This window comes from Sus scrofa, chromosome 2, assembly GCF_000003025.6.
Source record: "Sus scrofa isolate TJ Tabasco breed Duroc chromosome 2, Sscrofa11.1, whole genome shotgun sequence".
Lineage (NCBI taxonomy): Eukaryota > Metazoa > Chordata > Mammalia > Artiodactyla > Suidae > Sus > Sus scrofa.
Window position 1 is genome coordinate 6,525,554 of NC_010444.4, and position 27,132 is coordinate 6,552,685.

General features: G+C 60.2%; 3 protein-coding genes and 1 pseudogene across 11 annotated transcripts in view; 3 read left to right on the forward strand and 1 right to left on the reverse strand.

The window, feature by feature from the left end:
• LOC100511545 overlaps positions 1-11,104 on the forward strand; it is a 47,805-nt gene extending 36,701 nt beyond the window's left edge. For 3 of the 6 annotated variants that reach the window (XR_002341436.1, XR_002341438.1, XR_002341440.1), the window contains 3 exons: positions 1,785-1,929; positions 7,152-7,276; positions 10,792-11,104. Coding sequence is in view for 1 of the 6 variants with exons in the window: in XM_021082824.1 (XP_020938483.1) it covers positions 1,576-1,621; positions 1,785-1,929; positions 7,152-7,276; positions 10,792-10,913 (438 nt within the window). In the remaining 5 variants the exon portion in view is untranslated. Of the gene's footprint in view, positions 1-1,485; positions 1,622-1,784; positions 1,930-3,306; positions 3,400-7,151; positions 7,277-10,791 lie in introns of those variants that run through there. The other 3 variants (XR_002341437.1, XR_002341439.1, XM_021082824.1) reach the window with 2 other exon arrangements.
• On the reverse strand, positions 1,126-13,439 carry OVOL1 (ovo like transcriptional repressor 1). 2 transcript variants are annotated; one of them, XM_003122528.4, is made up of 4 exons: positions 12,943-13,439; positions 5,266-5,483; positions 3,279-3,468; positions 1,126-3,140 (listed from the first exon to the last, which is right to left on the reverse strand). In XM_003122528.4, the coding sequence occupies exons 1-4, from the start codon at positions 13,040-13,042 to the stop codon at positions 2,845-2,847; spliced, it is 804 nt and encodes a 267-aa protein (XP_003122576.1). In that variant the 5' UTR covers positions 13,043-13,439; the 3' UTR covers positions 1,126-2,844. The 2 variants fall into 2 exon arrangements, with proteins under 2 accessions (XP_003122576.1, XP_020938484.1); XM_021082825.1 differs by lacking the exon at positions 12,943-13,439 and adding an exon at positions 11,134-11,415 and having other exon boundaries at positions 1,127-3,140.
• AP5B1 (adaptor related protein complex 5 beta 1 subunit) lies at positions 13,231-25,784 on the forward strand. 3 transcript variants are annotated; one of them, XM_021082823.1, is made up of 3 exons: positions 13,231-13,312; positions 22,902-23,069; positions 23,173-25,783. In XM_021082823.1, exons 2-3 carry the CDS (start codon positions 22,920-22,922, stop codon positions 25,654-25,656), a joined length of 2,634 nt encoding a protein of 877 aa, XP_020938482.1. In that variant the 5' UTR covers positions 13,231-13,312; positions 22,902-22,919; the 3' UTR covers positions 25,657-25,783. The 3 variants fall into 3 exon arrangements, with proteins under 3 accessions (XP_020938482.1, XP_005660747.1, XP_003122578.1); XM_005660690.3 differs by lacking the exon at positions 13,231-13,312 and adding an exon at positions 22,427-22,495 and having other exon boundaries at positions 23,173-25,784; XM_003122530.4 differs by lacking the exon at positions 13,231-13,312 and adding an exon at positions 22,502-22,785 and having other exon boundaries at positions 23,173-25,784.
• Positions 16,739-17,340, forward strand: LOC100516952 (annotated as a pseudogene).

Sequence of the window (27,132 nt, forward strand, 5' to 3'; positions counted from 1 at the left end):
CAGATGCAAAATCCTCCTTTTCGGGTTCCTTGGGCATTTGAAGTCTGGCCACACCATTTACCCTTAGTTATACATTGACTTGCATTAATCTCTTCTCCGGGCCTGGCTGCAGCTATTTCCCAGTCGGTGCAGGGCCCCCGCAATTCTCGTTTCCCTCGCGGCACCCATCCTGCAGGGTCCGGAGGTCATTTCGGGCCCTGCACGTGTGCCTTTCCGCCGCCCTGCTAGGGAAGGGCTCCGTGGGTCCCACCCTGAGCTCTGCTGAGGAGGGGGGAGGGCAGAGGCTCAGAGGGAGCCCCATCCCTTCCCCACCCCCTCCCTGGCTTCCTGGAAAGCTGGCTCCTCCTGAAGTTTACACAGCAGTTAATCATCTGGGCTCCCAACAATGGGCTCTGGTCATCCGGGATGAGTAAAACTGGGACTTGGTTGGCCTTTCACATTGGGAGGCTTCTAGAGATAAGGAGAAATCCTCGGTGGCTGGCCACTGAAAGAGACGGAAGGAGGGTTAGCGGCCCTTCCCAAGCCTCTGGGCCTCACTCGGGGAGCTTTAGAGGTCAGATCGATGTTGTCTTTCCTCCTCGCGGCAGCAGGGCTGCTAACCTTTCTCACGCCTCCCGGAACACACGCCAAGGGCCTGGGCCTGGCAGCGCCCCCTCCATCCCTGGCAGGGGTCTGATGGAAGGACACTGAACTGGGACTCGGGTGCCCAGAGCGATCAGGTCTCCCCAAGTGATCCCGGGTAGGCGATGGACACAGCCAGGTGGCCTCTAATGTCCCTTCTGCTTTGAGTATTCCTGCAGCTGGGACCGTGCCCACAGCTGGGTGTCTGGCCCAGAAGTGACAGGAACTTGGGGCCAGTATTTGGAAATGTGGCTCTTCCTCTCGTGGTCCTGGCCGGGTGCGGGGACGAGAAGCCAAGACTGGGCCCCGAGTGACTGCACCTGCGGGAGGAGAGCAGAACACTCGGCCCTGGGGTCAGCAGGCACTGACCGGGGGCAGATCACGTAACCTAGCAGGTGCTTGACTTGAGGGTAAAGCTTTGAATAGGATGAATGCATCAATTGTTGAGATTAATTTCCCCACAGGTGGGAAAAAAAGAGGCATATGAAACAGAAAAAGCAGAAACACAGAAAACGATAGGTCGTTTATTTTGATAGTTGGGGGGGGAGTTATAAAATAAAACAGACAACACAGAGCTTTGTGACTCCCTCAGCCAGGCAGTAGACACAGGGATGCAGGAATGTAAACAAGACAGAGCTTCCAGATAATATTATTTTATCCTCTACAACTTCCAGAATACAGCAGCTCCCACACAGTCTAGAATCAAATAAAACACGAGTCTTCCAAAACAACCAGGCACAGAGTGAGGGCCGAGCAGGCTCCTTAGCTGCGTGCACTGTTCCTTTTGGGCAGGAGAGGCCAAGGCCGCTTCTGCCTGGGCTTTGGCGTCACAGGGCAGCCCCACCCGCCGTGTTCCGTGGGCTCTTTCAAGTTTGCCTTCTCCCTCTTTGGCAGGTTGGCTCTCTTTGGACCCACACCCCCTTTTCTGTTCTTAGCAGGAAACCCAGCCAAGCCATGGGAGCCTGGCCGAGGCCCGAAGATGGAGCCGACTGGCTCAGGGGTGGGTCCCTCCTTAGGAGCCCAGGCCCCAGCCTGGCCCTTTGAAAATCAGTCAGAAGAAAGGCTCCAACTATAACTTGTCAGCCCTCGAATACTGTTCTCCCTCTAAAGGCTTCTGATGTGTCTGGCTCTTATTCTGTCCCAATTTTTTGCTCCTGTCCTAGGATTTTTGACTCAGCCAGGAAAAGAGGAAGCCTTGCAGCCTGGCCCTGCATGCCTAGCACTGCAGGCACTGGGCACGAGGAAGCCACACCATCCCATCTGGCTCAGCCCCGCAGCCGCAATGGATGAACCTCGGCCTCCCCAAGGGTGAGTTGTTTCTCAAAAGGTCCACGATCGGGAGACCAGGAAGTTCTCGGTGACACCGAGGCCTGCCTTCAAAGGATGTGGGAGGGTGGAGAGTCGGTGGGGGTGGGGGAAGAGCCACAGATGTGACGCGCTGTCCCGGCCGCAGGGGGACAGGGAGCAGTGCACCCTCCGCGGCAGGGCTGGAGCAGAGTGTCAGGTGAAACCCTTCAGGAGGCATGAAGGGTGGGGTCAGGGCAGCCACCCCAGCGCCAAGGCACAGAGGAGGGGTGAAATGTCCAGGATAAATAGAACTGCGTGGGGAGGAGAAAAGCCAGCTCCATCCTCTCTTAAAAATAGTTGCCATCGGCACCAAAAATATATTAATATCTGTACATTTGTCATCTTTTAAAAAAGGAAATAAAACCTCCTTGGCACCTTGTGATTGATTCTTAAAAATGAGGTGATATGTGGCCAGGCCTCCGTGTGCACGCTCGCCGCCACGGCCATGCCCCCACGCGCGTGCCTCTCCATGAGCGGGGCCGCCGCGGCCCTGAGCACCAGCTCCTCCACCACTGTGTCTGCAGGGGAGCTCTTTGCCAGGGCTCCTGCCCGCCGTCCCCGGGGGACCAGCAGCCGGCTCTGGGCTCCAGAGGCCGCAGACAACGAGATGGCTTCGCGCACCTCCTTGGGGAGGGAGTCCTGTGTCGGTCCGCGAGCTGCTTCGAATCCAAGGATTGGAAGGCCTCACCGGGCCTGTTCTTACACACGTCAGCCCCGGCTCAGGGCTGGACGCACATACGAACACGGGTGGGGGCCCGCGTGGGGCCTGAGCGAGCACCGTGCCTGGGCTCCAGTCCTGATGGCCGGGGTCCCGCAAGTGGCCGCAGCAGGGAGGCGACCTTCGCCCCCGGGCCTGCGCAGGCTGGGGCCCCGCGTTCAGAGGTGGTGGGTGCCCTGCAGCAGGGAGGTGACGGTGTTCTGCAGGGCCACGGCCACCTTCTTGGAGGTCTTGCGCAGCAGCGGGCTGTCGGGGTGGTGCTCCTTCAGGTGCAAGACGTGGCCCTCCTGGCTCTCGGACGTGCAGCCACACTCCTCGCACACGTACAGCTTGGCCCGCCGCTCCTTGTACGCGTACTTCTGCTGCACGCCGTGGATCTTCTTGAGATGAGACTCCAGCGAGCAGCGCTGCGTGAAGGCCTTGTCACACAGGCTGCACTTGTAGGGCCGCACGCCTGCGGGAGGACAGGGCCGGGTGTCAGGGACCCGATCGTGGAGGCCCGCCCCTCGGCAGCTCCCGGGGGGCCTGGCCGCGGAGCCCGGGAGGACGTCTGCCCTGAGCCCCCAGGCCTCTGCCGGGCAGGTCCCCTCACCTGTGTGGGTGCGTACGTGTCTCTTCAGGTCGAAGGTGTCATTGAAACCCTTCCCGCAGTAGGTGCAGAGGTGCCTCTTGACGTCGTTGTGACACTTCATGTGGCGATTCAGCATGCGCTGGTAGGTGAAGGCCTTCTGGCAGATGTGGCAGGTGAAGAGGTCTCCACTGGGACTGTCCCCCAGGGTCACCTGTGGGCAAGGCTGGTGTTAGTGACCGACACGCAGGGGTTGGCACTGCAGGTGGCAGATTGGAAGGACACACACACCAGCCCCCCGGCGCCCTGAGAAAAGCAGTGCCCACCCGGGAGGCCGAGCCCCTGTGCCCTTGGTTCTTGGAGATTGGGTGGCCGGGCTGGAAGGAGCCTCGGGTCCCTGGCCAGCCTCCTGCTGTGTTCCTGAGCCTCTTCTGAGCTGCCCCCAGCCCCCTCTTCACCATCTCCAGAGATGGGTGGCCAGCTCCCTACAGAAACAGCCCGATGCGGCCACTCTCTCTGTTGGAAAGTTCTCCCTCCGCTGAGCCCGATTTCCTCTCCAGCTTCTGCTCTCTTTTCTCATTCTACACCTGAGGAGTGGTCTCTGCATAGCCTTCCCAGGCTGAGGCCTCCGGGCCAGCCCAGCCCCTGGTCTTAAGTGAGCCAGGCCTGACGTGGCCCGGTTTCCGTCTCTTTGCTTCCTTGATAATGCTCCCGCTGGTAAACATGTTTTGTTTTCTCTGGAATCATGGACCATCCCAAGTCTGTTCAGAAGTGGAGACGTGGTCTCAATGCCCCACTTCTGTGAATGTCGGGAGGTCCCTTGTGCTTTGCGGTGGCCCTGCCACTGGCCACGCCTCCTGGGCTCCCCGGGCACACCCCGCACCTACTCACCCTGCACTGCTTCTGGCACCGGGGATGTGCCTGGTTGCTACTCAGCCCTTTAGGGTCAGGACCCACCCTCTGGCACATCGGCTGCGCTGTCACTCTGCTCTCTTTCCACAAACCCGCCCTGGCCCCTGGGGCTCAATGGGTGGGGAGAAGGGCCCCCAGGGGGTCAGGGGCACTGTGCCGGCTCTGCGGCTGACCGCCAGCCCGCCTGGGTGATTCCCCTCTCGTTACAACAAACGTTTGGCCTCCTTGACAGGGAAGAGAGGCAGGCACGGCCCTCCACTGCCAGATTTCTTCAGTTTTTTGGCACAAAGTCTAGCTCTCTGAGAGTCCTTCCACCACGTCACTGCCGGCAGGTGCTTCCAGACCCCGGAGCTTGCAGGAATGCGGGCCCAGCCAGAGACAGCCCCGATGTCTGTGCTCCCCGAAAGCAGGAGCACTTCCGCTGCCTTGCAGCTCCTAACTGCCTCTGCTCTGTGCGCGGCGCTCACCAGGCCCCACCCCAGAGACAAGGCCCTGCTCACTGGCTGGAAGCACACACTGGATGAGGGGGTGACTTGGGGACTGTGTCCCCAGGACCAGGCCGCAGGGAACAGTCAACCACTGAGCAGACTCCAGACCTCAGCCTCGACGCAGCACAGACCCGGGCCCAGGCCAAGGTGCAGAGCCGGGCTCAGGTTTTCCGCTTTTCCTAGGACATCTGTGTAAAGAGGTGGCTCCCTCCAGGCCAGAAACAAAACTCAACATCCTCAGAATGGACTCCGAAGGGTTACGTGTCTTTTTTTTTTTTGACCGTGGCACGTGGAAGGTCCGAGGACGGGCTAGGGATTGAACCCCTGCCACTGTAGCGACCTGAGCCGCAGCAATAACGCCTGATCCTTAAGGGTTAACTGTCTCTGAACCTCACTACTTCTTCCCAACACACGACATGCTCACTTTAGACCCACTTCTCTTCTTTCCCTCCCCATCTGCACCCCGGGAAAGTTCACTGCTCTGCGGAAACCCGGGCCCAGACCCAAGGCCAGTCTCTGCTTAGGTCCCATTTGAGCCACGCTTTGTGGGCTGGGGTCAGGTGTACACGCGCCCCGGCCCTCAGAGGCGGAGACGGGGCGAAGGGCAGTACCTTCATCTTGGTGCGCAAGAAGCCGTGGTCTCTGCTCTGCGGGTCTGCCAGGCGGCTCGTGCCTTCAGAGGGCAGCTGGGCCACCACACAGGGCCCAGGGGCCACACTATAGCTGGAGTCCCGAAGGCTCATGTCCAATGCCAGGGGGCAAGAAGGGGGTTCGGCCACCGATGGCTCCGGCTCGTGGTAGGGCTGTGGTGGGCAGAAGCCCAGGCTGACTGGGAAGAGAAGGACAGCCAGGTGAGGGCCTTCGTGGAGGTAAGAGGATTCAGTGCAATTTCAGGAAGCTTCCCTGGCAGTGAGCTGGCTGGAGCCTGGAGCCTCTGTCCCGCCCCTTGCAGGCATGTGGCAGAGCAGGGCTGCCCCCGGCCTCCTGCACGCGGCGCCTCCCTCCCACCCCATTAAGGTAATTACAGGTGACGCCAGCCAAGCGCCACGGCCCACTGAGGGCCTGCCCGCTGAGTAATTTGTGTCTTAGCGGAACTGGGAGGGCCGAACCTGCCCTGCCAATTATTCCTCCAGAGCCGCCTGCCTGCCCCACCTGAGCCAGTCCCTCTGGATTCCAGGCCTCAGCCATGCTCCTGCAAGGACAAAGGGCACCACTGGAGGCTCTGGGCTGAGGGACCCATCCCCACCCCAGAAGGGTCCCGGTGGCCTGGGCCACTCCGGGCCTCTCCTCCAGGCCAGATTTCGCCGCTGGCCTGGGGGACTGGGTGGCCCTAACCCCTGCCTCCTTGGGCTGGCCAGCCCCTGACGTGACAGCTCATCCGGCCTCCAGGCTCCTTGCTCCCGCTGGCCCAGCTTGGCAGGCAAACAGGCCAGGTGGGGCCTAGTGGGGCGGAGGTCAGGGAGCAGCAGGTGGATGCGGCCTAACAGTCTCCCAGGCAGCCCGCCCGGCTGTTACGCAAGCCTCCCCCACAGCAGGGACCGCTCGCTGTGGCCCCTGGAGGGCCGGGCTCCCGCCCTCCACGCAGTGATACCCAGCCGCCTTTGACGTGCTGCTCCCCACGGCAGACACCACCGGCCAAGCAGGGCCGAGAGGCTGGGCCCTCCTCCTGACTGGACGGGAGGAAGAGACCTCCCCAGGGACGCCGAGGAGACAAATCTCAAAGCCCAGGGGCCGAGGCAAACGACCTGATGTTTCAATTTAGTATTTTTCTCCCAACTTTTTTTGGTAGCTTCTGCTGTGTGTATTTAAAACCCCTAAGCTAGGACCATCTTCCAGGCGTCGGAAGACGAGTCATGAAATAAAGACGAGAGAGACCTAGGAGGTTGACTTAGGGCCGCAGAACCATGAAAAGGGCCCAGCCGCCCGCCACTCACAGCCCATGAGGCAGTGGGACCGGAACCCAGGGAGGGGTGGCCCTGGAGGGAGGGCAGCTGCCTCGCCTCCTCTCCCCGGACACAGCCGGCAAGGCTGGAGGCAGAGGGATGGACGTGGGGGAGGCAGAGGACACACTAACGGAGAGGAAAATGCGAAGGCATCGAAGTTTCAGGAGAGGCCCCAGCTCTCGCCCCCTCAGAACACGACAAAGGCCTACAGGGGAGGAACACGCCTGCCCGCCACCCAAACCCGTTCTGCTGGCACTGGCGCCGTCTGTCTGTCCGTCCAGGGACTCTAACGAGCCACCTCATTCCGGGGGTTGATTCACCAGTGCTTGGCCCTGGCCCGGCGTCTCTCCCAGCCCTGATGGCTGGATGTCAGGCCCGAGCTCTTGGGGGGTTGGGGGGGTTCCCTCCTATCCGCTCCCTGTGCATGGGATGGGGGCTGCGGGAGGGAGGGCGGGGGTGTAAGAGGTTGGCAGCTTCTGATGCCAGATTAGCAGCTATTGGAGATCTTGGTTGAGGATTGAACGCTGGATGACACTTCCCGTTTCTCAATCCAGGTGGAGACAAACAGGAAGCTCTACCTTCTGTCTCTCGGTATCGGATAGTGTGAGCGAGGCTCCCAAAAGTTGGAGCCCGGCCACCCCGCCTGCACTCGGCGCCCCAGAGGGAAGAGTGATGGCAGGTGAGGGTTAACTGGTTAGTGCTCCAAATGGTTGTCGCCTTGGCTCCCTTGCTCTCCTAGAGGCGGGTCTGTGGTTGGGGTTCTGAGGACCTACGGGGTTAGGCGGAGACCTGTTTCCTGGGCCTGCCTCTCATTCCATTGAAGTGGTGCCGAGGAACTGGCACAGGGAGTGGGCCCGTCTGCCCGCCTCTGTGCCCTCTACCTGAGCCAGGGCCATTGGGCTGCCAGGGTGGGGATGTTTGCCTCGTCCCACCCACCCCGCCAAACCTGTCTTCCCGCCACCCCCGTGAGCGTGTCCCTGTCGCCGCCACCGCACGCACAGGGAGTGCTCACGGCGGGCCACTGCTATCACTGGGTGTCACCGAGTGGCAGGAAGCAGAACTGGTTGGGCCCTGCTTGTGCTGCTCTCTGTCCCCTAATTAGATGTTTCCGGCAAGGCGGCGGCGGCTGTGGCTACTCATCGCCCTCCCACAGCTGGAGTGTGGCAAGGCCAAGCCAGCCAGGCCCTCTCCCAACACCCTCAGGGGTTCCAAGGTTCCCCTTGTTTTTTGCTTTTTTTTTTTTTTTTTTTTTTTTTTTTTTTTTGACTTTTTGCCTTTTCTAGAGCTGCAACCGTGGTATATGGAGGTTTCCAGGCTAGGTGTTGAATCAGAGCTGTAGCCACCGGCCTACGCCACAACCCCAGCAACATGGGATCCAAGCCGTGTCTGTGACCTACACCACAGCTCATGGCAACACCAGATCCTCAACCCAATGAGCGAGGCCAGGGATTGAACCCACAACCTCATGGTTCCTAGTCGGATTCATTAACCACTGCACCACAACGGGAACTCCAGGGTTCCCCTTCTCTTGGCCCAGCTTGCCGCCACCTGGATGATGTAGAGCTCAGGCCCAGAGCCGCTTCCCACCCCAGGGCCTGGCCCGCCCTCGCCAGGGCAAGTCCCCTCTCTCTCGGATTGCAAGCTCCTAGCCCAAGCACTAGACGGAGGGCCAGGTCCTACCCCATCCAAGGCCTCCGGTCAGGACCAGGCTCTCAGGAGAGCAGGTGACGCAGACATGAGCATGCGGAGCCTGTGACTAATGGGCTGGTGCCGACCTGAGAGGGGGTTACCTGGGCTCTCAACTGGGGCAGAGGGAGCCCAGTGGCTCAGCCCAGCCCAGCTGCTGTTAGGTGGCCTTGAACTCTTATTAGGAAGGGCAGGAGCCCCCGTGCCTTCTCTTCCAGCCCCCAGGTCAGCTAGTAGGGCCTGAAAGGAAGCCAGTGCCAGGCAACTGGCAGAGCTAGGCAGTCGTGGAAACACAACGGGCCCGTCTCTCAGCATGTCATTTCCCTCCTGTGAACATCAAGTTTTTCTCCCAGGCAGTGTCTTTTCCCTCTTTCCCGACTTTTTTTTTTTTTTGGCTTGCTTTTTAGGGCTGCACCCGCAGCACATGGAAGTTCCCAGACTTGGGTTGAATTGGAGCTGCAGCTGGCGGCCTATGCCCCAGCCACAGCAACAGTGGGTCTGAGCTGCATCTGTGACCTCCACCACAGCTCACGGCAATGCTGGATCCTTAACCTGCTGAGCAGGGACCGGGATCCAACCTGCTTACTAGTTGGGTTCATTTCCACTGAGCCACGATGGAAAGACTCCAACTGTTTTTCATACCGTGTCCATAACGCAGTTAAAACTGTGCACCTCAGCCTTACGGCAGAGCCAACGCCTTCCCACCCCCTGGGCCGCGTAGGGTTGGGCACCCCTGGGGGACGTCGCAGAATGATTGTTGAAAGTGAACAGTTAAAGAGGCCTGACTTCAACAGTGGCCACGCTTTACTCCTGTCCTCCCTGTACCCAGAGGACTCATCCTCACCTGCTCTCTTTCTGGGACAAACAGTCTGGCAGGACTCCGCCTCCAGTCACCCGAGCTAGGGACCAACAGCCTGGCAGCCTGGGTGACGCACCCTGTGGGACAGCTAGGTATCTCTCCAGCCCTCTGCTGGAACTACGCTGCTCTGCTGTAGCTGTCGGGGCTACACTGCCAACACTTCCCAGGAATTAAAGGAATAATCAGAGGCCTAATCTCTCCCCTTCACCCCCACCCCCACATGTGCACTCTGGGGCCCAAGCTGACTTTCTCAGCCTTTCTAACCCAGCCCAGAAAGGGAGCTGCCAAGGTCCCACACTGCCTAGTCTGAGCCAGGCCGAGGAAACTCCCATCTCCCGCCCCCCAGCCTGGCTGACCCCCTGGGCTGGGTACAGGCTGACCCACCTGCAGAACAGCCTTCAGGGGCTCCGTCCAAAGTGGGGAAGGGATGGGAGGAGGCCCTACAGGCAGTAGGAAGAGGCCGCAGGATGGGATGCTTGTGGCTGGGAGCAGGTCATTCAGCTTCCAGGCCTGGTCTACCCTCCAGGGCCTCCCTGGCCTTTGTGATTTCACTCAGCGGTGGGCCTGGAGAACCCCACTTTATCTCTGTTCCTCCCTGTTCCTGGAGCTTCCCCGTCAGACCAGGAGATGGAATTTAGCCCCTGGGTACAGGTGCCTGGATTCTTCGTCAGGAAACCAGCCTCCCTCCCTGCACCCTACAGTCACAATTGATGTACCAAAAGCAAAATGCCAGGGGAGGAGTTCCTGTCGTGGCTCAGGGGTAGTGAACCCGACTAGGATCCAGGAGGACGCTAGTTAAGGATCCGGCGTTGCCGCGAGCTGTGAGGTCGGTCACAGACACGGCTCAGATCTGGCATAGCTGTGGCTGTGGCTCTGGAGTAGGCTGGCAGCTGTAGCTCCGCTTAGACCCCTAGCCTCAGAACCTCCATGTGCCTTGAGTGTGGCCCTAAAAAACAAAAAAAAGAAGTTCCACGGGAGATGGAGAGCGGGGCTCGGGCGTCGGCTGGAGGGCCCACATAGGTGGCATCTTAACCATAAACCCTTCAAAGCTCCTGGCACGAGTGGAGCATCTGCCACCCCAGTGGCTTTCCAGCTCCCGCACCCACTGGCTTGGCTTTTCTGTCAGCTGGCAGGAGAGCGAGGCCCAGGGGACTGAGTGGGGGAGTCTAAAGCTGGGCCTCAGGGAGAGGCTACAGTTCGGGGGCCCTGGACTCGGAGCTGCCAGGCTGCGGCCCAGCCTTGGGTCAGGAAGCCGTGCTTTCCAGGCACTTGCCACCCTAAGGGTCCCGGAGGACCCTGGCGGGAAGGTCAGACCTCAACGCTCCATTCCCCAGCCCTCCCGGTGCTTCTCCCGGGGGACCGGACGGGGTCGATGCTTAGCTGGTCACCGCATGCTGCGCCTGTGAGGCGGGGTGAAGGAAAACGTGCCTAGCCGGCTCCCGGGGTCACGGTCGGCTGGTGATGGAATGGCCCAGCCGGGGCACAGGCCACCACAGAACACACTCTCCAGCCATCTGCGGCACCCAAGCGTGGCCCGAGAACATGCCCTTTCTCATTTCCAAAAACTGTGGGAAATCTCTCCGGTGGGCCACATGGCTTTTAGAGCAAAAGTAAGTTCTCTGACTTCTGCTCTTTGCCTGACCCCACAGGACACTCCCGGGCCCGCCTCACCTCCTGGTCAGACCCCACCCAACACCTGGATGACCCTGCGAGTGAGTGGCCCCCTCACCTGGACAGCAGCGACCACCGGAATGCCCCCCTCTGCACCTGATGGGACAAGCCCAGGGGGGGGAAGGTCTCCCCTGCCATTCCTGCCACGGCCACCAGAACGCTGTGGGGAAAATCACTAGGACGCAAAGGAAGTCAATGATTTGAACAAATGGAATTTTTTTTGTCCTTCGTAAAAGTCAACCCATGATCGGTTACTGGTTGGGATGTGAAATAAAACTAAAAATAACAGCACACGGAGTCTGGGGCAAGACTCCACTCACCTTTAGCACAGTCCAAGTTCAGGTTATCAGATCCCAAGGAGCAGCTAAGCAGCAAGTCAAACAGGTGAGGGAGGTCCCTCACCCCTCGCCTGGCCCTTCTGGAGGGGGAATGCCGGGGAGCTCAGAGAAGCAAGAAGTTGTACCAGAGTCCTGGGCCTACACCCTGCTCTGCCTCCGGTAAGGAGGCAGCTCACTTTTTTTTTTTGGTCTTTTTGCCTTTTCTAGGGCCCCTTCCCACAGTGTATGGAGGTTCCCAGGGGTTTAATCAGAGCTTTAGTCGCCAGCCTACGCCAGAGCCACAGCAGCTCGGGATCCGAGCTCTGTCTGCGACCTACACCACAGCTCACGGCAACGCGGGATTGTTAACGCACTGAGCAAGGCCAGGGATGGAACCTGCAACCTTGTGGTTCCTAGTCGGATTCGTTAACCGCTGTGCCACGACGGGAACTCCTCACTTCTCTTTTTGTCTGTTTCCCTGTTGGGTCATCAGGACTTCTGGCACAGTCCCTTGTTTGCAGGAGGCTTAGAAGGGGGCCTAGGCACTTGAGATAAGGTTAAGCTCTGAACCACCCTGCCCGCACCTAGGACCAGCACCATAGGATCCTGAGACATCAGGCCCCAGAGACCTCACCACTACACCCACAGACTCCAGCGATTTCTTCCGGAGAGAAACTGAGGCAAGAGCCCTCACAGGGCCCCTCACTGCCCATATTTCACCACTTTCCTACAAGGCCTGGGGCGGTGCCAGGGAGCCTGCAGATCAAGGGTCAAAGTCGGTTGGTTAATTACAACCTCTCCCCCTCGGAGCCGGAGCCGCGGGGCAGGGTGTTCAGCACATCCCCCGCCCCACCCCCAAGGCCTGAGGAGGGGGAGTTCCGAGGGAAACTGGGCAGCTCCTGACCAAAGATTCTTTTGGGGGTTGGGGAGGACAGGACAGAAGGAGAAGGAGGAAGATGGAAACAACTGGGATTACTCATACAAGTTGATGCCGACGCTGTCAAAGCGTCTTCCGAAAATAACTGGGCACACCAGCTTCCACCCGGCCCGGCCCCCTGGCTGGGCGGTGGGCTCCTTAAAACCTCTTTTAGCTCAAACGTATCCTCTGTAAAGTTGAAAGAGATGCATTTCTAACAGGGCTAGTGGGGCGCAGCCGGGCGCCTGCCCTGCGGTCTCCACGCTCCCCACTGCCGGGAGCTCTCTGCTGGCGCGACCCTCACTGTGACCTTCTGGCCACCAAGGTTGGGGGTCAGAGAGATCAACGCAGGTGACTTCAGCTCTAGGCCTTCTCTTACATTTTGCACAAACCACGGCCGAAACTCCAGCTCGCTCCCTGCACCTCCCCAAAGTGGCATCGCTTCAGTGCCCTCCTCCCGCCTCATAAAAGTCCGGGGTTTCTGGATTTACGACGCGAGAGTTGGAGGGTCGCTTGAGTAGTGACACACCCCGTTGCCTCGCCTGTGCCACGGCGCGGGCCGGTGGCGGGGAGGGCAGCACCGCGCGGGCCCGCGCCCCTCGGACCCGCCTGCCCCCTGCCCGACCGCCTGGGAACCGCTGTCGTCCCGCACTTGGCGGCCCCCGCCCCCACCTGCCGGCTCCTTCCGCCGGCCCTGCCCTCCCCACCCCACCGCCCCCGGGGTTGGCCGCGCCGCGGGCTAACGGGGCCGCGGCCGCTTAAACATTAAATCGGGCGCCCCAGCTGCGCTGGCCGCCCGGCTCCGCGCCACTGCGCCCCGCACGCCGGCCCCCTCGTCGGGGCCCCGCCGCCCGTTCGGGGCGCGGGCCTCGGGGTGCACGGGCCCGGCGCCTCACCTGGTACGTAGATCTCGCCACGCTCCTCGTCGGGGAGCTCGCTCCAGTTCCGTTTGCACGTGGAGACGCACGGCTTCTTCACCAGAAACGCGCGGGGCATTTTTGAACCTTCCTCGCCGGGCACCGGCCGCTTCCGTAACTAGAGCCGGAGCCGTCCCACCTTTCCCGGGCCGGGCTGGCGGCGGCGGGCGGCGGCGGCGGGGAGGGGGGGGCAGGTCGGGAAAGGTGTCGCCGAAGCGTCCCGCGTTCCGCCGGGAGGACGTGCCTGGGACGGCGCGCGCCCGTTTCAACTCCGCGGAGCTGTCGCGGTCCTCCGTCCGAACGAGGTTGCCTTGCAGCCAGGTGCACCGGGCGGCGACGGAAGCGGCAGGTAAGCGTCTCCCGGCGCGACTGGCGTCCTCCGCGGCCCTCGGGAAGTCTTAAAGTGCGAGCCGGCCGGACGGGTTCACGCTTTATTGGCTCGCGGCGGTGTGTGTTGGTGGCTGGGGCGGGGAGGGGGGTGATCCGAGCTAATTAGCTTGGAGTGGCCTGGGAGGCGACGGCGCATGCGTTGGGAAATAACGGTGGCAACCCACCTATTTGTTACCTGTCGAACCGGTTTCCATTCCGCTGCCGGTGAGGTGGCCTCGCGGCCTGGGCGGGGTGGCGGGGTGGCCGGGCGGGGGCGGCGGGGGGGGGCAGGCGGAGGGCACCCAGCACCCCGCTGCCCTGCAGGACCTCCCAGCGGGAGTGCCAGCGCTCGTCAACCGGAGTTTCGGAGGGAACAGAGGAGGGGAGGGAGGGAGGGAGGGGCAGGGGCAACGTTACTTGGTGCTCGCAGGCTCCAAAGGGTGATGAAACTCGCCGGACTGGGCCCGGCGCGCCCCGGGCGCCTGGGGAGGCGCGAAGCCGTCGGGCGGGACTGGGCGGCCCGGTCCACACTTGTTGAACCGGGCCTGAGCCCAGGCGGCCCCGGGTCCCAAAGGCCTGGCTGAGCAATTCGTGGTTCAGCCCAGAGGTATTTGCTGGTCGCCGGCTCCGTGCGGAAAGGCACGCGGGGCCGCAGGAGCGCTCAGGCCGGCAGGCGGGCAGGCCCCGCCGCAATACGAAGCGGAGAGCGCCCGCCCGACCAGGGGCCGAGCCCTGCCGGGAGCCTGCCTTCTGGCGGGGTGAGTACGGAAGGCTTAGTGGAGGAAGGCGCGTTTAAACCGCTGAGTCCACCGTGATCCCCAAAGACCCCAGCGCTTTAGTCATGGGGGTTTGTACCCCCCACCAAAGTCCTCATCAGATTCCCAAATGGCCGGATATCAGGTACAGCAAGACTGGAGGTGAGCAGAGGACAGAGGACCCAACTTACTTGGCCTGGCTCCACAGAGCTCCTGCTTTACCCCCACAGCCCAGCCTCGGCTGAAGACCCCTCCCTCCAACCATTCACCGCCCACTGCGCAGTCCCCAGGCCCAGCCTCCTGGAGGGAGGTCCCGCCCACCACAGAAGCTGAGAAGTGCTTGGTGGCCTCCAGTGAGACACAGTAACTGAGTCTACAGCCACTAGGCTTCTCTTCCCAGCTGATCTGAAAAGGGCAGGGATGGGACCCCTTCCTCTTTTTAGCCCTCCTCCCTCCCACATGTGAAATAAACTAATATTTCAGAGTCACTGCTACACATTCCTGTCTCACGTATTAAATATTTGCTGGGACGGATTAGGAGGAAATGAATCTGGTAAATAAATTCACTCAGTTCAAAAGTCCGAGTCAAGGAGTTTCCATCGTGGCGCAATGGTTAACGAATCCGACTAGGAACCGTGAGGTTGTGGGTTCGATCCCTGGCCTTGCTCAATGGGTTAAGGATCCGGCATTGCTGTGAGCTGTGGTGTAGGTCGCAGATGCGACTCGGATCCCGCGTTGCTGTGGCTCTGGCGTAGGCGGGCAGCTGCAGCTCTGATTGGACCCCTAGCCTGGGAACCTCCATATGCCGCAGGAGCGGCCCAAGAAATGGCAAAAAAAAAAAGACCAAAAAAAAAAAAAAAAAAAAAAAAGTCAGAGTCAAAAGAGGAGCAGCCTGCTTTGAGGGGCCTTTCAGGCCTCCAGCAGAAGAAGATAGTTTTTCAAGGAGGGGGCTTACATTCCCCCCGCCAGGACTTCTGTTGAGTCCCCCTGGGTGGGTGAAAGCATGGACTTTGGGGGCAGATGGGCCTCCTCCTCTCCTCCTTCCTGGAACCTGTGAACTTGGCCAAGAGGGGGCTTTCCTTTCCAGCCTGTATCCCCGTCTGTCACCCGAGAACGCTATCATCTACTTTCCGGGGCCACCGTGACGGTCAGCTCTGGCAGGGCTGTTAATAGTTGCCCGCTGTCCCATCCTTCCCCAGGGCTCTGCCTCACGCGGCCCACGCTTCCTCTGGACCCTCTCGTTCAATTGCTGTTAAGTGAGCAGCTACTACTTGCTTAGCTTTTGAATAAACCCTGGAGACATACCGTTGACTAACACCGTGTAGGAGAGAGGTAGATTTTATTTATCCAACAGATATTTATTGAGCACCGAGGTTGTACCAGCCCCTGATGGGCTAGAACCCAGTAGGTGCTTAATGGAACTCTGATGAAGCCTTCGTCGGTGTTCTCTTGTTCACAGAGGGTTCAGGACCCAGCATTGTCACCACAGTGGCTCAGGTCGCTGCTGCGGCTCAGTCCGATCCCTGGCCTGGGAACTTCCACCTGCTGCAGAAGAAGAAAAGAAGGCTTCATGGATGACACTGGACACAGAGGCAGTCTTTCTCATCCAGAAACTACTCAAAAGTCTCTGCTTGTGGGAAGAAAGTTACAAAGCATATGGAATGAGGCCTCAGGAGAGAGTAAATTCATCCATGCTGCTGTCCACGGCTGTATCTCCAGAATCTTCCACGGTTTTATCTCCAGTATCTACAACTGTGTCTGACACATAGTGAGTTGTCAATAAACATTTATTGTTGTTGTTTTTCTTTTCATGGCCACACCTGCGGCAGATGGACGCTCCTGGGGCCAGTGGTTGAATCGGAGGCTGCACCACAACCATGGCAACACTGGATCCGAGACGCGCGTGGGACTTAGGCTGCAGCTTGTGGCAATAGCGGATCCTTAACTCACTGAGCAAGGCCAGGTATTGAACCCTCATCCTCACAGACACTATGCAGTTCTTAACCTGCCAAGCTACAACGGGAATGCCAATGAACATTTGCCGAATGAATGAATATCTTGTTTCTTGACGCATGTGACCCATTCAGCCTTTCGGATTCCAACTTTTGCTGGAAGCATAAAAACAAAGCAGATTTCTTTATTATAAGGAAAACTACAGTCCAAGTTCAGTGATAAAAGGCAAAGGTCAGAGATGGGGTGGGGACCATGGAGAATGTGCCTTTCTAAAAGGCCAGTGATGGAGTTCCTATCGTGGCTCAGCGGTCAACAAACCAGACTAGGAAACATGAGGTTGTGGGTTCGATCCCTGGCCTCGCTCCGTGGGTTAAGGATCTGGCGTTGCTGTGAACTGTGGTGCAGGTTGAAGATGCAGCTCGGATCCAGCATTGCTGTGGCTGTGGTGTAAGCTGGCGGCTACAGCTCTGATTCGACCTCAAGCCTGGGAACCTCCATGTGCCGCGCGTGCGGCCCTGAAAAGGAAATAAATAAACAAATAAAAGCTCAGTGACATGCATGTCATTCAAGCACAGAAACCCAACATCGCCACATTTGTCTATGTGGAGCCATCCACCAAAATTTTAATGCTGACTCAGCTTTTTAAAAAAACATGAATCAAATAAAAATATATTTTGACTTTCCCAGGCTGCTGCTGAAGATGGCGGAGGGGCGGCAGGTGCTGGGGCTCCGTGGCCAAGCAGGTTCTTCTGGGCTGGAAGGTGGTGGTTGTGCGCTGTGAGGGCATCAACATTTCTGGCAATTTCTACAGAAACAAACTGAAGTACGTGGCCTTCTTCCGAAAGCAGATAAACACCAACCCATCCCACAGCCCCGATCCCTTCCGAGCTCCCAGCGCATCTTTTGGCGGCCCATGCGAGGCCTCCTGCTCCACAAGACCAAGCGGAGCCAGGCTGCCCTGGACCTCAAGGTGTTTGATGGGAAGCCACCGCCCAATGACAAGAAAAAGCGGATGGTGGTTCCTGGTGCCCTCAAGGTGGTGCCTCTGAAACCTACGTGAAAGTTTACCTAGTTGCGGTGCCTGGCCCATGAGGTTGGCTGTTAGTACCAGGAAGTAACAGCCACCATGGAGGAGAACAGGAAAGAGAAGGCCAAGATCCATGAATGGAAGAAGAAACCTAAGTCTACGGAAGCAGGCTGAAAAGAACACAGAGAAGACTGATGAATTCACAGAGGGCCTCAAGACCCACGGATTCCTGGTCTGAACACAATAAAACGGACTGTTTCTTCTTCATGCTCAGCCTGCCCTGCCCTTCCTCCCTCACCACTCCCTGATATGGGGGACCCCCAGGGGCCACGGGTAGCCCGGGGCTTAGGAGGCTAGGTATATAGCAAAGGGGCCTTTCCACTGCTGTTCAAGAAAGGCCTTTTTAGGGAGTTCCTGTCATGGCTCAGGGGAAATGAATCTGACTAGCATCCATGAGGACACAGGTTCGATCCCTGGCCTCGCTCAGTGGCTTAAGGATCCGGTGTTGTCGTGAGCTGTGGTGTAGCTCGCAGACATGGCTCTGATCTGCCATTGCTGTGGCTGTGGCTGGTGGCTACAGCTCGGATTCAACCCCTAGCCTTGGAACCTCCATATGCCACAGGTGTGGCCCTAAAAAGCAAAAAAAAAAAAAAAAAAAAAAAAAAAAAAAATCCTTTTTAAAAGCTAAGACAGCTCTGAGGGCTGTCGGGGCATAATTTGCCTGCGCCCTCCCCATTCCTGAGAGTTGTAGGACATGGACAGCTGGAACAAGATGAGCAGTTGCAGTATTGGCAGAAGGGAGCTAAGAGGAGGGGACCCCCGCATTGAGCCCAAGGGCATCTGTTTAAACTTCCCACGTGGTCAGATAGTATACTCAGCAGCTGTTAGGATGCAAGAGGCTGCTTGGGCAGCCCGAGTCGGGGGTCTACAAAGATGCCCTGGAAAGGAAGGGCAGCCAGGGGGTCACAGGCATCACCCACATGTCTTCCCTATATTTTGTTTTTGTTTTTTTTTTAATTTTTATTTTTCCATTATAGTTGGTTTGCAGTGTTCTGTCTTTCCCTATATTTTGTGATCCAGAATATATTATTTTTATTTTTAAATTTTATTTATTTATTTACTTTTTGTCTTTTTGCCTTTTCTAGGGCTGCTCCCACAGCATACGGAGGTTCCCAGGCTAGGGATCTAATCGGAGCTGTAGCCGCCCGCCTACGCCAGAGCCACAGCAATGCAGGATCTGAGCCTCGCCTGCAACCTACACCACAGCTCACAGCAACGCGGGATCCTTAACCCACTGAGCAAGGCCAGGGATCGAATATATTATTTTTAAAGGAAAAAAACAAAAAACATTTTGAGGGGAGATTTGACCCATAGGTTGCTGGTACATGGCTTGTGGTTCACGGGCAGCTCTAGACCCAGACTATGTGTGTGAACTTGGGTAAACACCGAGTGAACTCCAAAGGGCAGGCGGTCACCCTCCGTGCTGTCCACACCATGCCAGTTTGATATCATTCTTCCCCTTCTTAATTCAGTCAACAAATATGTTTCTTCTTTTTAGGATCGCGCCCATGGCATATGGAGGTTCCTAGGCTAGGGGTCAGATCGGAGCTGCAGCTGCAACCTGTTCCACAGCTTGTGACAATATCAGATCCTTAACCCAACTGAGCAAAGCCAGGGATCAAACCCACATCCTCATGGATACTAGTCAGGTTCTTAACCCGCCGAGCCACAACGGGAACTCCAGTCACCAAATAGTGAATGAATATCTACTCCATGCTAACACTGGGTATCCTGTGATTCAAAGCAGGACATTTAACTAGTGATGGGATGGTGACAGGTGATGGTTGCTGAGATCTGAAGGAGAGGTAGGAGCCAGGTGTGCAGAGTAGGGTAGAGCTTGATCCGTAGATAGAACAGGCAATAGAAAGGCCCCAGAGCAGGAGTGACACGTGTGTGTGTGTGTGTGTGTGTGTGTGTGTGTGTGTGTGTGTGTGTGACTTGACCTGAAAGGTGAGGTGACTGGATCGTGAGGGTGGGAGGCTGTAGGAACCAAGGTTGGAGAGGCAGGTCGGCCACGGCAGGGAGGCACAGCGGGGTGGGAAGCCTCGCTGTCTGCTGTGGGGGGAGTGGAGTGTCGGCGGGGGGGGGGGGTGCTGGGGGTGGCAGCAGGGAGAGCAGCGAGGAGGCCTGTACTGGCCCAAGCTGGAGGTGATGATGGCCTGGGCTGGCTGCAGGCAGAGTGCTGATTACTGAGTACTCCACGTGGCCTGAGTAGACATTTGTCTTTGGCACAGCGGAGGGGGGTGTGAAGAAGGCAGAACCCCAGCAGGCAAGTAAGGACCATGTCCCCTAAAGACTGGGGGCTGGCGCTCGCCTTCAGTGCCCGGCTCCCATCCCGAGCAGCCCAGGGAGAGCTGGGGCAGCTGGATGGAGAGGTTTTGGAATGACCTCTTCCTGTTCTCAGAGAAGGCTTCTGGGGGAGCGGGGATGGGTGGGGCTGGGGCAAGGGCTTAGAGGTGAGAGGCTGAGGGGAGGAGGGCTTCTGGGGACTGTGCTGAGAGGACGAGCAGAAAAGAGCACTGGACCTGTACACGGGGGCTCCGAGTCCCCCCGTGGCTCAGAGCTGTCAGGAGATGCTGTTGGTGGAGCTCCTGTCGTGGCACAGCCTGAGAACCAGACTTGGTTGGAGCTCTGAACAGAGAAGAACTTGCTGGAAAACCACCTGGGGAGTTCCCATCACAGCACAGTGGAAACCAATCCGACTAGGAACCATGAGGGTGCAGGTTCGATCCCTGGCCCTGCTCAGTGGGTTAAGGATCCGGCGTTGCCATGAACTGTGGTGTAGGTCTCAGACGTGGCTCGGATCTGGTGTTGCTGTGGCTGTGGTGTAGGCCAGTGGCTACAGCTCCGATTAGACCTCTAGCCTGGGAACCTCCATATGCCGTGGGAAGTGGCCCTAGAAAAAGCAAAAAAAGAAAAGATAAAAGAAACCCTGTTCCCATTTGCAGTTACTCTCCATTTCCCCAACTCTCAGCCCCTGGCACCCCGCCACTCTGCTCTCTATGGATTTGCATATAGACGTGTCCTTTTTAAAGCATCCCTGGATCCCCAGCACCTAGTGCTGTGAGGGTGGGTTATTCCCCATTTTACAGATCAGAAAACTGAGACTCAGGATCCCTCAGGAAACTGACTTTCCCTTTTCAAAGGCTTGAGTCTAGTGCCTCCCTGGAACTGGGCTGCACTGGGGAGGATGGAAACTCAGCAGAAAGAGAAGGAATGAGTTATGGGCTTTGAACCACCTGGCTCAGCCCATACTGGGCCCCCTTGCCTGGGAGGCCACTCTCAGGGATGGGCTGGCTCAGTGCAGATTCAGGGAACATTCATGCCCTCAGTGCTCGTGGGATGAGCTCAACGTTACGCCAGGCCTGTGCCAGGGATGGTATCGACACCACCCTCCCGCAGGGGAGCACATCCAGGCAGGCAGGTGGTGGCAAGGGTAGCTGGTGTGAGCGGAGGGCCCAGTCGGGGGTAGCACGGGGCTGTTTCCTCAAGTCCAGGCTCTACCTTACAGGAGCGCTGTGACTCTGAGCAAGTGACTGCCCCTCTTGGGACCCCCCTTATCTGTGAATGGTACCCATCCTCCAGTAGCTCAGGTTGCTGTGAGCCTCAGTGAATCCATTGTGGATGCTCCCACTGCAGCTTCGGGAACTACACGTGGGCTCCCTGCCTCCAGATCCTGGGCACCAAGGAGCCAAGTTCAGAAAGGCTGGCTCGGAGGCTGAGCTGAGGGGCCAGAGCGAGCATCATCTTTCCTGACTCTTTGAAGCCTGTCTCCTCAACTGTAAAAGAGGTTTAACAATCCCTCCTCCCTCCCTGTAAGTGGTAAGGGCCGGGGAGGCGCAGTTATCAGCACCCTCTGGGCCTCAGACAGAGAAACCAGACAGGCTCCTTGCTCCCCCAAGCCGCCTTCCCTCCCAGGACTGCTGTCATCCTGGCCTCTTTCATCTTAGGTTTAATTAGCCAGGCAGCCCCACCCTGCAGCCTCTCTGGCAGGAGTCATCACTCCCGTTTTATAGGTGGGGAAACTGAGGCAGCTCTAGAGGGAAGTGGCTTGGGACTGCCGCCTGTGAGTCAACTGTGGAGCCAGGGTGCAGAGGAACAGAGACTGGGTTTTCCAGCTGGACTTGTCCCTGGGGGTGGATCTGTGTCTCCATCCCCCTGAGGCCCTGGGCACCCAGGGAGCCTCTTTTCCATCTCTTTCTACCCCCGCCCCCCACCCTCCTACCTCCCACCTGGAAGGCAGCAGGAAGGGGTAGGGAGGGGCCTGGGGACAGGAGAGAAGCTAGTTGGCAGTGGCTAGCATGAGGGCTCAGACCTGTTTCATCTTCAAAGCGGGCTAATTAGAGCCAGAGGCGTTACTCAGACCAGAGGGCCGTGGGTGTGGGGTCTGGACGCCCGAGGTTCTGTGCCCTGGAAATCGGCGGTCAGTAGGGCATCTGCAGCCTGGATCCTGAACCCAGGAGAGGCTACTAGGTGAGCCCCAGGCCCAGTCCCCAGGTCCTCCTCTTGACTCTGGAAGTCAAAAAGCAGTGGGCTCGGGCACGGCTTGACCCCAGATTTCCTGCGGCGGCAAGGCCTCGGTTTCCCGGTCCGTGCTGGGTGTGCCGTGAGCCCCGTGACCAGCCGGGCCCTGCGAGTCCGCACGTCTGCATCCCGTTGTTTTCCGGCTTCATCGCAGCCGCTTGTGGCTTGGCCCCGCCAGCTTTACCCTGGCCAGTCTGTCGCGACCCCAGCCGACCCTTGGCGCGGCCTCCGGCAAAGGTCAACAACTTCCGCCTGCCGCGACCCCGGCGCCGGCTCCGCGCCCCCAAGCCGAGCCGGGTGGAGGGGAGGCCTGGGGCCGGCGTCGGAGAAGCGAAGCCAAGCCCTGCGGCGCCCGCCGGGCCGGTTCAGCCGGGCCCGGAGCGCGCAGTTCCTGCGGGCGCCCTGGCACCACACCTTGCAAACCCCGCAGCGGCTACCCTGGGAGCCCTGAGGACTGCCGGCGCCGGCGGGTTGCCATCCTCAGCAGCCGCTATCCACCGGAGGGCCCTGGGAATGCAGCCCACGCGAGAAGGGACCCCCGGCGTCCAGAAGCCCGGGCCCACCCAACTCCACCGCCTCTGCCCGGGCCCGCGGCGGTTTCGGGGAAGGGGGGCGTGCGCACAGCGGGACAGTTACTCAGCCCCAGCGAAACCGGCGAGTCGGCACCTGCCAGCCGGGAGGGCGGGGGAGGCGGTGGCCCCGTTACGGCCCCGCCCCCGCGCGGGGCCCGCCCCGTCTCGGCCGCCCACGCGCCGCGCGCCCCGTCCCGCCCCGCCCCGCCCCGCGCAGCCAGCCCGGAAGGAGCCGGCCGGCCCGACCGCCAGCGGCCGCTGAGTCAGGCAGGGTGAGAGCGGTCGACCCGTTACCGCGGGCGCCGGGGGCCGGGGCGGCGCTGTGGTTTCGGTGCCGGCAGCGGGCAGGCGGCCTAATGAGCTCTCGGCACGCACCTCTGCGCCAGCGGCCCGCCCAGCGCCCTCGCCCCTGCTTGCCCGCGCCCCTGCCCTGCGGGGACCCTGCGGCCCGCCCCAGCGTCACCCCCGGAACATCTGGGTTTCATCTCGGGACCCGGCTGCGGGGTCCCCGCTGGAGTCTGCGCTGGCGGAGGGCGGCTGAGATCTGCTAGGCGGCCCTGGGGTGACGGTGGCCACTGCGGGGTTGGCGCGGGCGGGGGCTCGCGCGCCCTCTGGCGGCCTTGAGGCCCCGCGCGTCTCCAGGCCGCGGGTCTGATCCTCGTTCGCTCTTCTCTGCAGGGACCTGCGGGCCTGACCATGGGGCCCCAGAGCCGGGAAACCTGGGCCCAACGCCTGGGCACCTTCCGAGCCAGCCCATCCGCCTTTATGGAAGGTCCCGAGGGTGAGGATCTGGCTCGTGACCTGCTGAGCGACCTGAGAAGTGAGAAGCTGAGCGAGCCGACTAAGGTAGGCCCTGCACGTGTCCCGAACCCTGGCCCAGGTAGTCACCTAGCCTGCCGTGCCCTGAACCTCAACTTCTTGATTCCCACCGAAATTCCTCCATCCCCAGGTTTCCTTGCTGGCCCTGAGCTTGGAGTACCCAACCCAGCTGTGGCCGGACGCCTCTGCGGCCGAAGCAGCCGCCAACTCCCTGTTGGATACGCTGGTCCTTCTACCCCCGCGGCCTTCGGCTCTGCGGCGGCCCCTGTTGCTGGCTGCCACCACAGCCTTGGCGGCAGGAGGTGCGCTAGGCCCCACCTCGGGAGCCTCTCGCAGGCTTCTGCCCCTGCTGCTTGGCTTGGCCTCAGGCCGAGATCTGGGGCGAGGTTTTAGCCCTGCCTCGGAACAGCGCCCCCTGCAGGCCACAGCGTGGGAGTGCCTACGGGAGCTGGAGAGCTGCAAGCCTGGGCTGCTAGGGGGCTGCCTGGGGCTGCTGCGCGGCCTGCTGGGGCAGGAGGGCCCTGTCCAGCCTCTCAGCCTGCTGCTGGCACTTGCTCTGCGAAACGCCTTGATGATACAAGCCAGGGCCAGGGCCAGCCTACAGGGCCTGCTGACGGCTGGGGACTGTCCCACTGAGGGTGCTCCGTGGAACTGGACACTAGCAGAGGCAGGTGATGCCCACCTTCAGCCCCAGGCACCCAGTTGGCCAGCAGCTGAGGAGGGGGAGTGCGGCCTTACAGCGCTGGAGCTCAGTCCTGAGGAGGCCCGGGAGCTGCGGGCTGCCGTGGCCCAGCTTCTGGACGCCTCCTACCTGCTCACTCCTGTGGCTCAGGCCCAGCTTCTGTGGCTGCTGGGCTGGGCCCTGCGGGGTCTTCGGGGACAGCCACCGGTGCTCTTCAAGCCACAGCTGGTACGGCTGCTGGGCACAGCACAGCTGACGCTGCTGCACGCCGTCCTGGCCCTCAAGGCGGCCTTTGGCGAGGCACTGTTCACGGCCCAGGACGAGGCTTTGCTGCTTCGCCGGCTCATCTTGGCTGCCCAGCACCCGGCCCTGCCGCTGCCCGCCCATCTCTTCTGCCTGCACTGCCTCTTGAGCTTCCCTGAGAACTGGCCGCTGGGCCCTGCAGGCGAGGAGGCTGCCCCACTGCTGCTGGGGTCCCAGCTATGCCGTGGCCTCCTGCCCAGTCTCCTGCACGACCCGATGGCCCTCCTGGCCCGCTTGCATCTGCTGTGCCTGCTCTGTGTGGAAGACGAAGACAAGGAGGAGCAAGGCCAGGATCCAAGCCCCCGGCGCTACCTGGAGGAGCTACTGGCCGGCCTGCGGCAGAGGGCAGCCCTGGACGGCGGCCCCCGGGCCTTGGCCACGCTCTGCTTCCAGGCCTCTTACCTAGTTGCTCGCTGCCTGGCTGGACACCCTGTGGTGCTGACGCCCTTGACCCATGGACTGGCCCAGCTGTACCGGGCCCGGCCTGCCCTGACTCCCCACTTTGCAGATCTCCTGGATCAGGTGGGCCCCGAGCTGGGGGAACCCTTGAAGGTGGTCTTGAGGCAGGAGGTGGTGTCCAGGCCAGGCAGGGATGAGGCCCTTCGTTGGCACCTGCAGATGCTGGCAAAGGTGGCAGACGGGGATGCCCAGGGTGCCACGCTCAGCTTTTTGCAGGCCGCGGCCACCCACTGCACGGACTGGGGTCTCCAGCAGGCCCTGCTAAAGGTCTGCCGGGCCCTACTGCGGGCAGGGGTCGTGAGGGGCCTGGCGGACTTGCTGCAGGCGCTGGCCAGGCAGCTGGAGGACCCTGATGGGCGGGACCACGCTCGCCTCTACTATATCCTCCTGGCCCACCTGGCGAGGCCCAAGCTGGGGGTGGCCCTGGGCCCCTCCCTTGCTGCACCTGCACTGGCCTCTTCGCTGGTGGCTGAGAATCAGGGCTTTGCTAAGGCACTGATGGTGCAGGAGGCCCCGGCCCCAATTCGGCTAAGCCTGGGGCCCCGCAGAGCTGAGGGCCCAGTCCCAGTGCTCCAGCTCCAGGTGGAGGTGCTGGAGCCAGTGTATTCTCTGGAGCTGCGCTTCAGTGTGGAAAGACAGCTCTATGCACCCCTGGGGGCTGTCCACGTGCCCTGCCTGTGTCCCAGCCGCCCTGCTCGCCCTCTGCTCCTGCCTCTGCAGCCCCGACGCCCGGCTCCCGCGAGGCTGGCTGTGCGCGCCCTGTACACCACACCCGCGGGCCTCACGTGCCACGCGCACCTGCCTCCCCTGCTCGTGAACTTCGCTGACCTCTTTCTCCCTTTCCCCCAGCCCCCCGAGGGGGCCAAGGTGGACTTCTTTGAGGAGCTCTGGGACTCCTGCCTGCCGAAGGGCGCCGAGAGTCACTTGTGGTGCCCTCTCGGGCCGCATGGGCTGGAGGCCTTGGTGTCCCGCCACCTGGAGCCCTTTGTGGTGGTGGCCCAACCCCCCACCAGCTACTGTGTCGCCATCCGTCTCCCCCCGAACTCGAAGTTGCTGCTGCGGCTGGAGGCAGCCCAGGCGGACGGTGTGCCTGTGGCCCTGCGGACTGATGACTGGGCAGTGCTGCCGCTGGTGGGGGACTACCTCCGTGGGCTGGCAGCTGCTGGCTGAGCCTGGGGCCAGGCCAGGCAGGAGCAGGACTCCGGCCTTGGCAGGCACTTGCCTGGGAAGAGCTGCTGAGCCAGGAGACCGTCCCGTAGGCCCGTTCTTTAAAAAAAACCTACACTTTGCTAACGACCCTCACTGGTTTGCTTCCTTTTGGGCCCTGGTTGGGGGCAGACCCACTGGGGTGAGAGTTAGAGGCTCCAGGAAAGCTTCCAGACTAGGGGCCCCCAGACTGCAGGGCAGTCTTCCCGCCCAGATATGCTGGGCTTTTTTAGGATCCCTGCCCAGGAGGCAAGAGAAAAAATATCCATGTCTCTGCTTCCTGGAGCTGGTCTGGCCTTCCCAAAGCCACCCAGTAATTTGGGGATGAGACCAAAGCTGGACTTGGGCCTCCTGACCTGCGAGCCAGTGCTCTTCAACTGCAGAGGTTTGCAGGGTCCCTGCACAGGGAACTCAGGCCGGAGAGGATGATGGACTGAGACGCAGAAACAGAGGAGGCTGCAGCGGCTCAGTGAGTCACCTTTGCTTAGGGAGGGGGCTCCCAGGCTGTGTTGGTTAGAGCCAGCTCTAGGAAGGGCCTGCTGGTATGGTTTGAGGGCTGAAAGGAGGGGCCCAGTGCTCTAGACTGAAACTAAGCTAACCTCTCCTTGCTCCAGTTCCTAGGAAACCCAATCTGTGGATCTAGGACTCTTCCCAGGTAAGGACAGCTAGGCCGCCTAGTTCTTTTTGCAAACATATCGGATACTTAGGGTTCAGACGTATTGAGGCTGCCGGATGCTGAGCTGTTTTCCACATAGGTTGCCTCACTTGATCCTTGCAACAGCTCAGCAGGGCCCCACGGATGAGGAAATCTGTAAGCCAGAGGGTTGAGTGATTGTCCTACAGTCACCCAGCTGGTTGGTATTCCGGTTTTGTCATCCTGGAGCGAGTTTCCATTAGCACATCATCAGAGCAGAGATCTGCATGGGCCACAGGCCACCCTCCTCCCCTCTCTCTGCCCGGGGCCACCCCCAGAGGCTGCAGGAGCAGCAGCCAGCACTACTGGGTGGTCTGGGCGGAGAATAACCAGAGGCTTGGGCCTTACTGCTCGGCGGTAAGGGCCTCTTCTTGAGCACCCAGTCATCCCCTCCTGATCAGGTGGGCAAGGGAAGAAGGGCCCAGGATGCGTGGGGCTGTTGCAGACCAGGTGGCGAGGTCTGTCCCAATTTGGAGCTACTGCAGTCAGTGCCATATGATCCGGCCAAGCCACTGCCAAGTCAGTAAGTGTTCAGTTACAGGAAAAAAGAAACTAAGTCTGACATTTTTTTCTTTCTTTGTTTTTTAGTGCCACACTGGCGGCATAGGGAAGTTCTCTGGCTAGGGGTCACATCGGAGCTGCAGCTGCTGGCCTACACCATAGCCACAGCAATGTGGGATCCGAGCTGAGTCTGCGCCCTGCACCACGGCTCACACAACGCCAGATCCCCAACCCACTGGGTGAGG